Raw genomic sequence first — 13237 nt, 5'->3', positions numbered from 1 at the left:
GCCCCGAACTAGAGGGCATAGGTTTAAGGTGAGGGGGGAAAGATATAAAAGAGACCCAAGAGGCAACTTTTTCATGCAGAGGGTGGTATGTGTGTATGGAATGAGCTGCCAGAGGAAATGGTGGTGGCTGGTACAATTGCAACATTTAAGAGGCATTTGGATGGGTATATGAATAGGAAGAGTTTGGAGGGATATGGGCCGGGTGCTGGAAGGTGGGACTAGATTTGGTTGGGATATCTGGTCAGCCTAGATGGGTTGGACCGAAGGGTCTGTTTCCATGCTGTATATCTCTATGACTCTACATGAAGTTCCACACCTGAAAACTCTCAACCCTGAGCAGACATCCTCCTCAATTGAGGAATAGCTGACAAGGTACAGGAATTTACATTGGTTGAGAGACAAATCGAAGCCTGATTTGACATTGTGAGGAACAGGGAAAGACTTAACAATCTGCACAGATGGCCCAAGGGAAGCTACTGATTGTAGTACACTAGCAGACAACACCACTCACCTACATTTCTGTATTTTTAAGAAGCACTAACACTTCTAAAACTGTTTTCCCAAGAAAATATTTTTAAACTATTAAGAGATGTGCTATTAACCTATCTTTGCAATTACACACAGAATGTAAAAGTGTGGAGAGAAAAATTAGCTGTCGTGTAAGGATTTGTAGTTGATGTTTTATTTTCTATCTTTGCATTCTGTAGCTGTGGGCTCTATCAGTTGAAATTTCCTGTCAGGTACATCCAAATAAACTTTGTTGCAAATACCTTGCACCTTAAACTCCAAAATGAAGTTCTATTCTTCCTAAAATTGATATTTACAGATACTGCATAGGTTTGAACACTTTTCAAAGATGAGATGATCCACAATAACTAAACCTCCAAGGATTTTTCAATGACGCAATTTCTGTAGACCTACTTGAATAAAATCTCATGCCTGTCACAGCCATTTATTGTTTTCCTTTAAACCAAAGGTCAGCATAGCTCACGTCTTCAAGGATAATACAGTACATAGACCATCTTATAGCGGAGAAATTGTGCCAACTCATGAGACTAAATGCTTGCTCATTCCCTTATAGCAATTATTTGCACATTGATTTGGTTTTATCTTCTACTTGTATAACATTTCCAAGATGTAATATCAAATAGATTTACATTCATTCATGTGTTCAGCCTCATTCACAATCTGTTCAGAGACCAAACATTTCAAAATGTTTTTTTCCACCAGGGATAAAACTATATTCATATTTGAAAAAGCAGTGCTCTTGATGAGATTAATCATTTCCAAGTTACTGTTGTTTTTGGACTCTAAATTACTGAATTGGTCACAACATGAACTCAACTTAAAGGGCAATACGGAATGCTCACATCTATGCTTTGACAATTGCTTCCAGCATCAATGTGCAACAAATTCCACTCTTAGGAGATTCAAATCTAATTCTTTAATAACCTTCATATTTAATCCCAAATTAGGAATGAATAAGAATTGTTCCTTACTTTGTGGTAATAGAAATGCCAGATCTTCTCTGGATTTTTAGTATATTCTTATTTTACATGAAGAAAACAGGAATTTTCAAATGGTCAGTAAAGGTGGACCTTAAATATATTTATTTGATTTAAAATCTTGTACCATTCTTTACTAAGTCAATAATACTTCAAAGACTAACTGATAGAAAGCACCTTACACTTTGAAGCTTGATCCCAAAATAGGTTCCAGAGATTGCTTTTAACTGCAATACCCAAAAAAAAGAATTTTGCAGTTTTGGGCCTACTTAAAGTTTGTGGCAAATGTTAATCCATTTATTAACATATTCCTTCTGGAGAATCTTATTTTCTGTTTACTTCTAACCTAGTCAGTTGAGGAAAAACGTTTGCATGTGTGAAAAGTAATAGTAAAGTACTACAGAAGGTAAATTGGCACTATGTTCAGCTTTTGCTCAGTTGGCATCACATATCTCTTTCAGTCACACTGCAGGTACACGAGCACACATTTAGGCTGATACTCCACTGCAGTACCAAGTGGGTCCTGCCTTTGGAATGAACTCCAAAATAAGGCCCCACATGCGCTCTCAATTGGATGTAATTCTGTGGCCGCACCAGAATTTTGTACAGCTGCAGCATCATCTCCTGGTTCCAAAACACAATCAATACCCTCTACCAATAAAAGCTAACACACTGGATGCCTTCTCAACAACCCTATCAATCCGGGTGGCAACTTTCAAGGATCTATGTACCTGGACACAGATCTCTCTGCTCATCTACACTACCAAGAATCTTACCATTAAGCCCAGTAGTCTGCATTCTTGTTACTCCTTCCGAAGTGAATCACCTCACACTTTTCAGCATTAAAAACTTCATTTGCCACCTCTCAGCCCAGCACTTACATTACCCTTCCTTACTAGAGGAGAAAAATAAAATCAAACATGCTTTTGCAATAGAGCAATACGGCACAGAAACAGACTCTTTGGTCCAACCAGTCCATGCTGACCATAACCACATACTAAAATGAGTCCCACTTGCCTGCACTTGGCCCATAATCTTCCAAACATTGCTTCTTCTCATACTTATCCAAATGGCTTTTAAACATTGTAACCGTACCTGCATCTACCACTTCTTCTGGAGGTTCAGTCCACACAAAACAGTGTATAAAATAATTGCCCTTTGTTTTTTTAAAATCTTTCTCATCTCACCTTAAAAATATGCCCCCTAGTCTTGAAATTCCCCCACCCTAGGGAAAAGACACCTTATCTATACCCCTCATGATTCATAGTCACCTCTCAACCTTCTACGCTCCAATGAAAAAGAATCCCAGGCTCCTCTTATAACTCAAACTCAATACAGGTAGTTCTTCTATAACACAATGGTTGCATTCTTGTGCAATCCCGCATGATTCTGTGGCACAGTGGTTAGCACTGCTGCCTCTCAGCGCCAGAGACCCGGGTTCAATTCCCACCTCGGGCAACTGTGTGTGGAGTTTGCACATTCTCCCTGTGCCTGCGTGGGTTTCCTCTGGGTGCTCCAGTTTCCTCCCACACTCCAAAGATGTGCAGGTTAGGTGAATTGGCCATGCTAAATTGCCCGTAGTATTAGGTGAAAAAGGGGAATGGGTCTGGGTGGGTTGCTCTTCGGAGGGTGGTGTGGGCTGAAGGGCCTGTTTCCACACTAAGTAATCTAATCTAAAAAAAAGCGCTTTTAAATTGCGTTACAAAACATTCATTATAGCAGAACGACCTGTACTTCCATGATTTTAAAGTACTACTTTTGTTCTATTGAAGCATTAACTGAGAATTGGAAAGAGGCTTTTGTTAATTAGGAGATACTTGTTGTAAACAAAAAGTTTGTAAATAACGATATGGTGATACTGTGAAATGCTATAAATGGATCCATGTTATTGCACATAGTAAGCCTTCTAATCCAAGTTGTGCTTACTTGGGAAGTGGGCAGGCAAGTATAAATTTTCAAAAGACATAGCATCTTAACAGTTATCCAAAACAACACAACACCCAAGTCACAGACAAGTTGTAACCAACCCATTTGACTAGAATAATTTGCAGTTTCTGGAGCCTGGAGAAGAGTATATGAGTTAATGATAAAGTGACTATAGTGTAGTAACTAAACAATTAACTTCTCAATTAGAAAACATCAAGAAAAGAACAAAGATGAGGAAGGTTCTTAAATGGTGAAACAATTTTATTTTGCATAAGTTACTATCAAAATCATTTTGATTACAAGTAATTAATTCAAATAGGTCAATTTAATTCACAAAACTTGGTGATTTATGAAATAGTGGCAGCTGCAGAAATCTGCATTACAATACAGATTATAACCAACAGTCTTGGCATGTCTTACTACATTATGAAGCTTATGTAAAAATGAAAGGCACCAAGTAAACCATATTCCTGTAATAATGTCAAAAGGAAAAGCATGAGGGTTTAACCAAGAACTGAAGAAAAACAGTGGCTGTTTTACATGGGAGTTTAAATGCACCTAGTTGGCAAGTGGATATGTTTATCTGTAACTAATTCTCCATCATACCACAGAATAAGAGACTAGTAAGAATGGAAGTGCCATATTTTCAAAATAAATATGCATATGAAACAACACAAGTTGAATATGATATTCATTAATTTTTAAAAAAATGCACAGCCACCCCCAGTAATTATCTCATGCCCACCTACTTCTCCCTCAGCATCTACAAGTAGTTCAAGACAAATCAAAGTGACTGATGCAGTAAAGTTTCTTTTAAATTTTTAATCCACTGCCTTTACTCAGAATATACTCAAAATTACAAATTTAATTTGGTTCTTCCAATAAAGCATTTAAATAGTTAACCACCGTTCCCTTAGTGATGACAATTTTTTTGATTCTTGATAAATGGGACATTATATATTATTAAAACTTTTTTTTTACACAACTGACTAATCGTACAGAATTTCTTAAAAGATTACAGAACACTTTACACTTGTAAAAGGAAAATTATCCATCAAGTGTGTTATTTTTTGCTCATTAATACTGGTTATCTCAGTGTCTAAACAAAATTTTACATGTTCCATTTACAAAGGAGTCACCATTCAACTATTGCTGTATTGAAATGACGATCACATCAACATACTTGCCACACCTGAAACCTACAAAAGTTTCTTCCACTTGGTCATTTCACAGAATAAAAATAATTCCAACTCTTCTCCCATTTTGAAGTAATGTTGGTAAATATGCAAAAGGAGGCATAATACATTCTTTCTGCCCCAATGCGCCCTGAGGTTTGTGCAAGAGCAAGAATGTTTCCCTAAACATATGCTTCCTATTTAGTAGTCTCATCAGCTCAAAGGCAGAGTTTTATTCTTAGGGAGTTCAGTTATTTATTTACTTACTCAACTAACTTACCACCATTGATAGTTAAAAGAAAAATGTAAAAGGAAGCACTTACACATACTAAAATGGGAATGTGAAATCATCTTTGATAACTTTATATTGTGCTGTTTGTTGGGTGGAAAAGAAATAGGCGAAACCTAAAATTCTACAAAAAGTACAAATCTTGTATCTTCAGATTATACAATGCCATTGCCATCATCCAAGTAATTATTCTTTTCAAAAGATATGGAAGATTTATTGGTGACAGCAAGGATTCAAATAGCGACCATTAAAATTTTAACAAATTGGAGGTAACTTTGGATTAAAGTTAGCTCAGTTATATACACTAAATTCTGCGATTTGATTTCTACCTCTTTCCTTCTCTCCCAAAATACATTTGGAAATTAAGCACAGTATACATTTTATAACTAGTTTAACAATTCTCAATTTTGCAATACTCTAGTTTGTACAATGCGCTGACGTTTAATCAATTCCCGCAAATAGCTAGGTAATAAAATATTGTTTTATATGCTGATTAGTATAAAGTATATAATAGAAAAATACTAATGGCTAATTCTCAAACACATGCATTAATTACAAACACCATACAAACCCCTAGCTAGACAAATGTAATTAAACAATTCCCTCCACATGATCCCTCAAATAAAAAGTAGGGAATACGATGGGTGGGATTTCAAAGTGGCAATTCCGTAGCAATATGTGCAATTGATTTATCTGCAACTTTAGTGACCATCTTCAGATGGGTCAATTCTAGTCTAAAGACACTGTCTTCATGCAGTTTCAGATGTAGACATCTTTGGCATCTGTTGCCAGTAGCAAGTGTACAATGTAACAACCTTACAGAGTCAGTAGTCAGTTTATTTTAGATGCTGATCTGTCATTTGTTTTGGTTGGCTTCAATTTGACATTTGCAACAGCTTCTCTGCAGGGTGGCAGGGTGTGGGGGGAGGGGGGGAAAAAAGAAAGAGAGAGAGAAAGAAAACATGTTAATGCAATTAGTTATTCACAGAAACACAGCAGTGATACCATAACAGAATTGCATGCAAGAGCTTGTGGCACCCTGAATCACTTTGTGGTGAATAATGGAAACAATAAAAATTGGTCTGACTAGCTTATGGTTAAATATAAAAATATCTTTCTGCATCTGGAACAATGAATGTAGTTTATTCAACAGTAAAATTTTAAAATTTAAAAACTTGAATTTCAAAAGAATTCTTTCATAGTGCTATATTATAAGCATTATACCCTTTGTAAATGTTTAAAGTTTTACTTTGTTAGGTCACTTCTGAAAGTTCTCCTTCTAAAAGACGCATGTGAGAAAACATCTTTTTTTGCCATTCCTGGCATTCATATGCAACTGACAGACTACAGGATCACTGCTCCTTTAATCTGTTCAAAACTGTTCTTGAACTAGTTGCAAAATGTGTAGGTAGTGCAGAAAATGTGGTTTTACTATACTTCTGTACCTGATGTCTATTCTTACTGTGTCCCATATTGGACCAGGTTTTTAGGTTTTCTGACGTAACGTTACATTAGGTAATGTAGAAGACAAGAACTTAAATCGATTAATTTATACTTGGGTTCCTTTGGCAGATGGATTTCTCATCAAATTGAAATGTGTCCAAAGTTTAAAATTAGTGTGGTGCTGACGCCCAACTTATATTAACCTAACACTGGGATTGGTAGAATGATCAAGCCTCATAACTGAGCATCAAGTTTCAGCAACTCGTCTGCAACTTAATTTCTCTGCTTAAAAGATTTTGGAACTGAAAATTAAATCTTTAAGATAATTCTTTGAAAGTCATCAGCTGATCATTAAGGTTACATTGCAGGCTGCTTGCATTGTCAGTACTTTTCTGTGACACATCTGCTCTTGCCGTACTGAAATGGTAACACAACCATTGTGGGGGGGGGGGGGGGGGGGAATAAAAAAAATCACATCAGCCAGTAAATTACATGCCATAGGAGGACAAGCAAAGGGAGTTGTCAGCAATGAATCACAGAACCAAGTGAGTCAACGCCCTGAGACAATGAAGCATGTATGTGATCAGTGCAACAGTAAAGAGACCCAAAGTGCAGACAGCATTGAAGTTTATGAAATGACAGAAAATATCAACCTATTTCTTAACACAGTAAGAAAAGGGGAATGGAAATAACTTCTTAATTTTGTGTAAATAAGTTATTTGATAATAAATCTTTTAGGTAAAGCTTATTGAGCATATTTATGGTGATTTGGAGATACTGGTGTCAGACTGGGGCGTACAAAGTTAAAAATCACAACACCAGGTTTAATTGCAAGCACCGCTCCTTCATCAGATGGTTGCCTGGGTGCTATTCCTTAGAAGCCAGCTTTATTGGTAACTCCAATATAACTCCCCTGCGTGCCTCATGTAGTACTTCGATAGGTCCCACTTGACGGAGCAGCTTATGCAAGAGAAGCAGCTCTAGCTCAGAAGGGAAGAAATATGGCAGAGACCAGCCACATAACATGAAATGAAGTTTCTGTCAATCACTTGGGAGGTGGTACTAAACAGAGAGCATGGGAAGATAAATGCTGGCACAAAGCACCATAACAATGCCATGAGGACCATGGAAGATTCTAGAGATAATTGCCCTGATAAAGTTCTGACAATCCTAAATTTGAAATAGAGTTGAAAAATCTTTTCCAGTACTGCATTTGACACATTACAAAACAATGCAACAATAACATTTTTTCGCCAGTATGAAACATATAAACAGATGAAACTCAGGACTGTGGAGAAAGTGAGACAGAATTTGCCCATTTGTGAAGCCACAGTGGGAAATGAATGATTGTCACCAGCAACAGACAAGGTGATAAAAGTCAGACTGGCATAATGGTATGCCAAACTTACTAATCTAGAGAGGTCTTATATGTAGCAGAAGTTTAAATTCAAAACCTTTCAATCTCGGCATCAGAACTGTAATGAAAAAAATTCAGTCGATTTGTACCTATAATTGCAAAACTCTGGGGAGGGAAATTAACACTACAAAATATAAAATTCAGATATAACCATTAACAAGGCAGCAAAATTTTCATCAACTTCTTAGCAATGGAAGGCAACCTTCCTTCAATCAATGGTTCCAGAATACCATCCAGTGGAACGGATGCATATGGCCCAGTTGTTTAAGACACAACATATATCTCCAGGACAATTTGGGTTAGCAGTAGGAAACCCAATTATGTCCTGCTCACTACCCAAAGGGAAGGCTGCAAGTAAAGTCATGGCTAAGGACAGAACAGAGCTCTTCTTTTTGGTTCCAGCTGTGCAATGGTCTACTGACATTTACTATTAAAATCTTTGATTTAGTAATGATCACACAGTAATCAAAACCCATGGATTCATACTCTGACCATCAGTTCAGTTCAAAAAAAAAGGGCAGAAGAAAAATAATTGCACATAGGAAATTTTTAACACTTAAACTTTAAAATGCCACACTAATTTGAAGTGTCCATTGACATATCAGAACTTTGCTTATTTTTTACATAACCACCTTTACAAGCAAAGCATTTTCTACAAAAACATTTGAAGAATAAAGTGAAATACGAGTTACTTTCAGATGACACATCTGACAATAATTTACCATTCACAAAGATGGCTGATTGTAACATTCTTACAGATGGAGACTGTTTTCACAAAAGCACAATTTTGTGTTGCATGCTGACTGCCCGATAAGAAATCGAATAGTTAGCTATCCTAGCTTACAAAGCCAAAATACTATGCATATTGGAACTCTGAAATAAAAACAAGAAATACTGAAAATATTCAGCAGGTCAGACAGCATTTTTGCACAGAAACGGAATTAACATTTTAACTTTTTTTTTTCAGAATGACAATGAACAATATGAATTTGAAACCTCAACTCTGTTTCTCTCCACAGATGCTGTTTGAATTGTAATTTCTTGTTTTTGCATTTCTTGTTTTTGTAACCAGCCTGGTTTTGATCCTCCTTTTATTTACAAAATTAATCTATAAAGAGAGTGTGTTTGATTTATGATTTAGTGTGCTGCAAAGTTTTTCATTCCAATTTAAATAATACTTACTTCAAAGAAAGTCTTGAATTATTGCCATTTGGGCCCTGAAAGGAAGGAATAAAATAAATTAGTATTACAAGAATGCCCACTAGGTGTCAGCATCAAATCTTCAGTTACTATTCTGCTCAAACCTGCCCTATCACCAACTTGTTATGATGAATCTGAATGTAAGTTATTTCAACTTTCATATTGTGCACTCCACCAGGCAGCCCCAACACCAATGTGAAGTAATTGTTTTCTCCCAAGTATGAGTTTTCCTGAAGTAGTGAAAACTAAGAACTTGTGATTGCACATTTGTGTCACACTCTGGATGTCCCAAAAAACTTCAGAGCTAATAAATTACTTGAAGGATAGTGTTCCAAATGAGGACAAGTACAGGAGCCAAAGTGTGTGCAACAAGGTCTCACTTTTTAATGCAATTAAGGACTAGTTAACAAAAACAGAAATTACTGGTGAAACCCATGAGGTCTGGCAGCATCTGTGGGGAAAATGCAGAAGTAAGTTTTTAGATCCAGGGACCTTTCTTCAGAACAAGGACCAGTTACCCTGTTTTGGCTGAAGAACAAACACTGCTCAGTTAGGACAAAAGCTTTTTTTTGGAGAGCAAGGAGTTGAGGGCAGTGTTTTACATCAGTCCAATAAGGCAGGTGGAACGTCAATTTGAATGCCTAGAGAGTTGCACTGGCTCCGACAATGCAGCAGTCCTTAAGTATTTAGGAGATATAAACTTAGGAACTAACACCATAGTGTGGGGCTTGAACACACAACCTTCTGATTCTAAAACTGTTGCCGCTCAATCCATTACTTAGTACACTATTATCTCAATTTGTAGTTTGCCCACTTAGTAAAAAGCTGGTTGAATATCTGGTTTATTGCAATTTACAGTCTTTGAACAGAGTTTACATTGTTTCAATACATAACAAGCAGATGACCTAGAAATTTGGATTAAAGAGAGCATTCTGTAGCATGAAGAGGTCCACTGTGTGCAAACACTATGGTGTAATTAAAATCATGAAGGTCACTCTGTTTCTCGTGAATTGTTTTTTAACTTCGACTATGAGCTAACTAATCTTCTGCTGAGTAGTAGTGACTCAATAGCTCTGCTGTGTTGCTAATAACTTCTAAATCGTAGGCACATTGTGAGTATATTACTTAATTACCTGAAGACAACATGATGCCCAATTTTTCAAATTTAAAGAGTTAAATAATACAACTTTCTTTTAAAAAAAAAGCTACAAAGTATTAACAATGTTCAAAGTATACTCTGCTTTTAGTTATGCAGTTGCATTTGGCGATAAAACAAGCCAGTGCCTTTCCAAACAATTGATTTCATGTCATATGACAAAACACCATATTATTGCAACTCATCTTGCAGAGTTCCATTTCAGAGATGTGCTGTCACATCAGTGTGTTCATGGAAGGAGCTACTAATGTTAAATGCCATCATGGAATGAAGCTTTTTCTTTGCATTTGTGCAACACATTTTCCATAGTTGTTGCCCAAAGTCAAAGTCACAGATAAAATAGGATGTCATAAAAATATTGACATGGGATTAAGATAACTGCAGATAAATTTCAGGCCATAGCTCCGCCGTTTCCAAAAGTGGGACTAGGTGCATGCCTACTCAGGTCCACTGTACATAAAAGGGTCAGTTGAAATCAGAGTTGCAAGGATAGGACAACTGAAAATTTCAGCATACAATTCATAGCTCTTAGACTTTTATTAGGTCAGGGTACAATTAAATCAAGGCAGGTGTTTGGAGTTATGATAAACATCATACACTAGCTAATTGAAAGGTGAAACAGACTCAAGGGTGAAAGTTGATAAAATGTAGCTGGAAAACCACAGCAAGTCAGACAGTGTCAGAGGAGTAGGGGAGTTGACGTTTTGGGCAAGACTGATGAAGAGTCCTGACTGAAACGTCGACTCCTGTGCTCCTCTGATGCTGCTTGACCTGCTGTGATTTTGCAAGCTCCACATTTTACCGACTCTGATCTTCCAGCATCTGCAGTCCTCACTATCTTCAAGGGTTGAAAGGCTTACTCTTGTTCTTAAACTATGCCTACACATCACAAAACAGAACAATATCATAAAATGCAATTTGCTCAGGATTAACAATATCTAAATTTGAGATAAATAATGAGGTGATGTTAAACATTGATGGCAACACAAAATTATCAGTAGTTGTGTCAGTGTTAGAAATGCAAATCACAACAGCTCAGTTTGTTGAGAATATGTGATGCTCATTGGACTTTGTATTCAAGAACTGGGATCTTGTTGGACTTCTGGATAGTGGAAGGGCCCAGAAGGGAAAAGGTGAAAATTGGTGTTTGTGCTAAATTATAGATTTGCAATTTAAAAATTGCAAATCTCTTAAGGTCTACATATTCAACATATGAATATTGGTCTGCTAAACAAGTTAGACACTCCACTTGAATGCCAGAAATGGAAACTGAGTGGGATGTTGAATGTACTGATGATCCAATACTACCTGAACTATGCCCCGAAGTTGACAATTACATACAAAACATGTTTTAAATACCTGTGAGAAACCTGGAACTGCCATACTGTAAGGCCTAGGTTTAAAAGTGCTTGAGCTGGACACAACAGGAGATGTCATTTTTAAAGTTGAATTGTAGTCGGGTGGCGGAATGGAGAGATCTTCTTTCTGCAGGAGGTTCCCAGTGCTGCAGCTTTTGAGATGGTTCAAGCTGCAAGATACAAAACATGACAAAATTGTTACTTGGTAATAGATATGGATTACATCATTTCACACCATTTTATTCACCAATCAACTGTATTAAAGGCATTTTACATGGCAGCGTCAGTGAAGACAACAAATTTGCTGGCCTTGAGGACTCAACATCAATGCCAAATCTGAAAAGCACCCGTCCCATCTCAAAAAGTCTGTTGTGGTGTAAACTAGATTTTTTTTTATAATTAACATACTCTTATTAAACCGTCCACAGCATTAGCTCTTTGTTTTGACTGAAGTAGTGCTGCTACTATTCCCATTTCAGAACTTATAGGGAGAATTAATCAATTCAAACATGGAAACAATTTCTGGATGTTATGAACTCCAGATTAGTGAAATTAACTTTACTAAAAATAAATCTACTTTATAATGTTTATGGTTTTTCCAAGATAAATGTTTTCTGCAACACTTGAAAAGCATTGAGAATAGAAAATGCACTATTAAAAATAGGGGATATTCTATATGAAAATATAGGATCTGAAAAGGAAAGGAAACTAGGTTTAGACACTGGGTACTTTTAGATATTCTGGACTGGAAGATATAAACTGACAAACCTTCAGCTACCTCAGCATGAAAGATGCTTTCCCTAAATCAGGATCAAGACCTGCAAGTTCAAACAATTTGTATCAAATATACTCCCCTAGTGTGACAATATGCCTAACTGATATTGTGGTCTTAGCATACAGAGCATTTTCCAAGATTACAAATGTACTGATTTATAGCAATGATTGTTTATGAGAAGCTCTATTAGTGAAATTAAGTGCTACTTTTTGAATGGATGGGGGAAAATGATATTAAGTTAAACTAGCTAATAAATCCAGCCAAGAGAAAAATTCAATAGATTACCAAATATGACAAGTGAGGCAAAATGAAATCACAAGTCACGTGTCTGACAATGTTGTCAAAAATACAATATAAAATTTAATTTACTTCAACATTTATATGTTTATAAATAACTCTTGAAACCAAATTCCTTCTGACTTTAGCCTGGACACAATGAGCAATCAATACGATTTATAGTCTTTTGATTTACCATGCAAGACTTTTAGTTTAACATGAATTTAAGTAATTAAATGACAAAAGATGCTCACTTAAATAAATGTACATAACAAATGTTCAAGCAATCAAACAGAACAGACAGATTGAAAAAAAAACAGCAGTACTACATAGATAGGGTGCCATGACAGAAAATGGACCTAAAATGCCAGGTGATAAGCCAGAACTATTTTCATCTATTTCCTTATTGCATAGTTCACTAACATTAAGCATCACACATTTCTTTGCTAAATTTTTTATAAAACTTTTTCATAAAAGAAAAGAGAGTGTAGAAAGAACAAAAAAAATGCTTTTTTTCCCTTAATGGAAAGAATGTCAGAGACCAATTTCCACAAAAGAATGCTTAATAGTGGATGAAAGAGCTTTGAAGAGGAGTGTGCAGCACCAGAGATTAAACAGTTTTGAACAGCACCAGAAGATTAAAGGGTGTAAACGGTGCACACCGCACCAAAGATTAAATGTGTTTTAAAAGATAGGTGCAGCACCTGAAAGAAAACT

General features: G+C 36.3%; 1 protein-coding gene across 3 annotated transcripts in view; it reads right to left on the bottom strand.

Annotated features, from left to right (window-relative positions):
* Positions 1–3686: 3686 nt before the first annotated feature.
* The window catches only part of LOC140464078 (BAR/IMD domain-containing adapter protein 2-like), a 72169-nt gene continuing 62618 nt past the window's right edge, over positions 3687–13237 (bottom strand). For 2 of the 3 annotated variants that reach the window (XM_072558762.1, XM_072558764.1), the window contains 3 exons: positions 11471–11639; positions 8938–8972; positions 3688–5796 (listed from right to left, as the gene is read on the bottom strand). In XM_072558762.1, the coding sequence (XP_072414863.1) occupies positions 5727–5796; positions 8938–8972; positions 11471–11639 (274 nt within the window). In that variant the 3' untranslated portion in view covers positions 3688–5726. Of the gene's footprint in view, positions 5797–7747; positions 7814–8937; positions 8973–11470; positions 11640–13237 lie in introns of all 3 variants that reach the window. The other variant, XM_072558763.1, reaches the window with a different exon arrangement.

The sequence above is a fragment of the Chiloscyllium punctatum genome, chromosome 39, assembly GCF_047496795.1.
Source record: "Chiloscyllium punctatum isolate Juve2018m chromosome 39, sChiPun1.3, whole genome shotgun sequence".
Classification (NCBI taxonomy): Eukaryota; Metazoa; Chordata; class Chondrichthyes; order Orectolobiformes; family Hemiscylliidae; genus Chiloscyllium; species Chiloscyllium punctatum.
The sequence above is the reverse complement of the archived record's forward strand: the minus strand, read 5'-3'. Positions and strand labels throughout refer to the sequence as shown.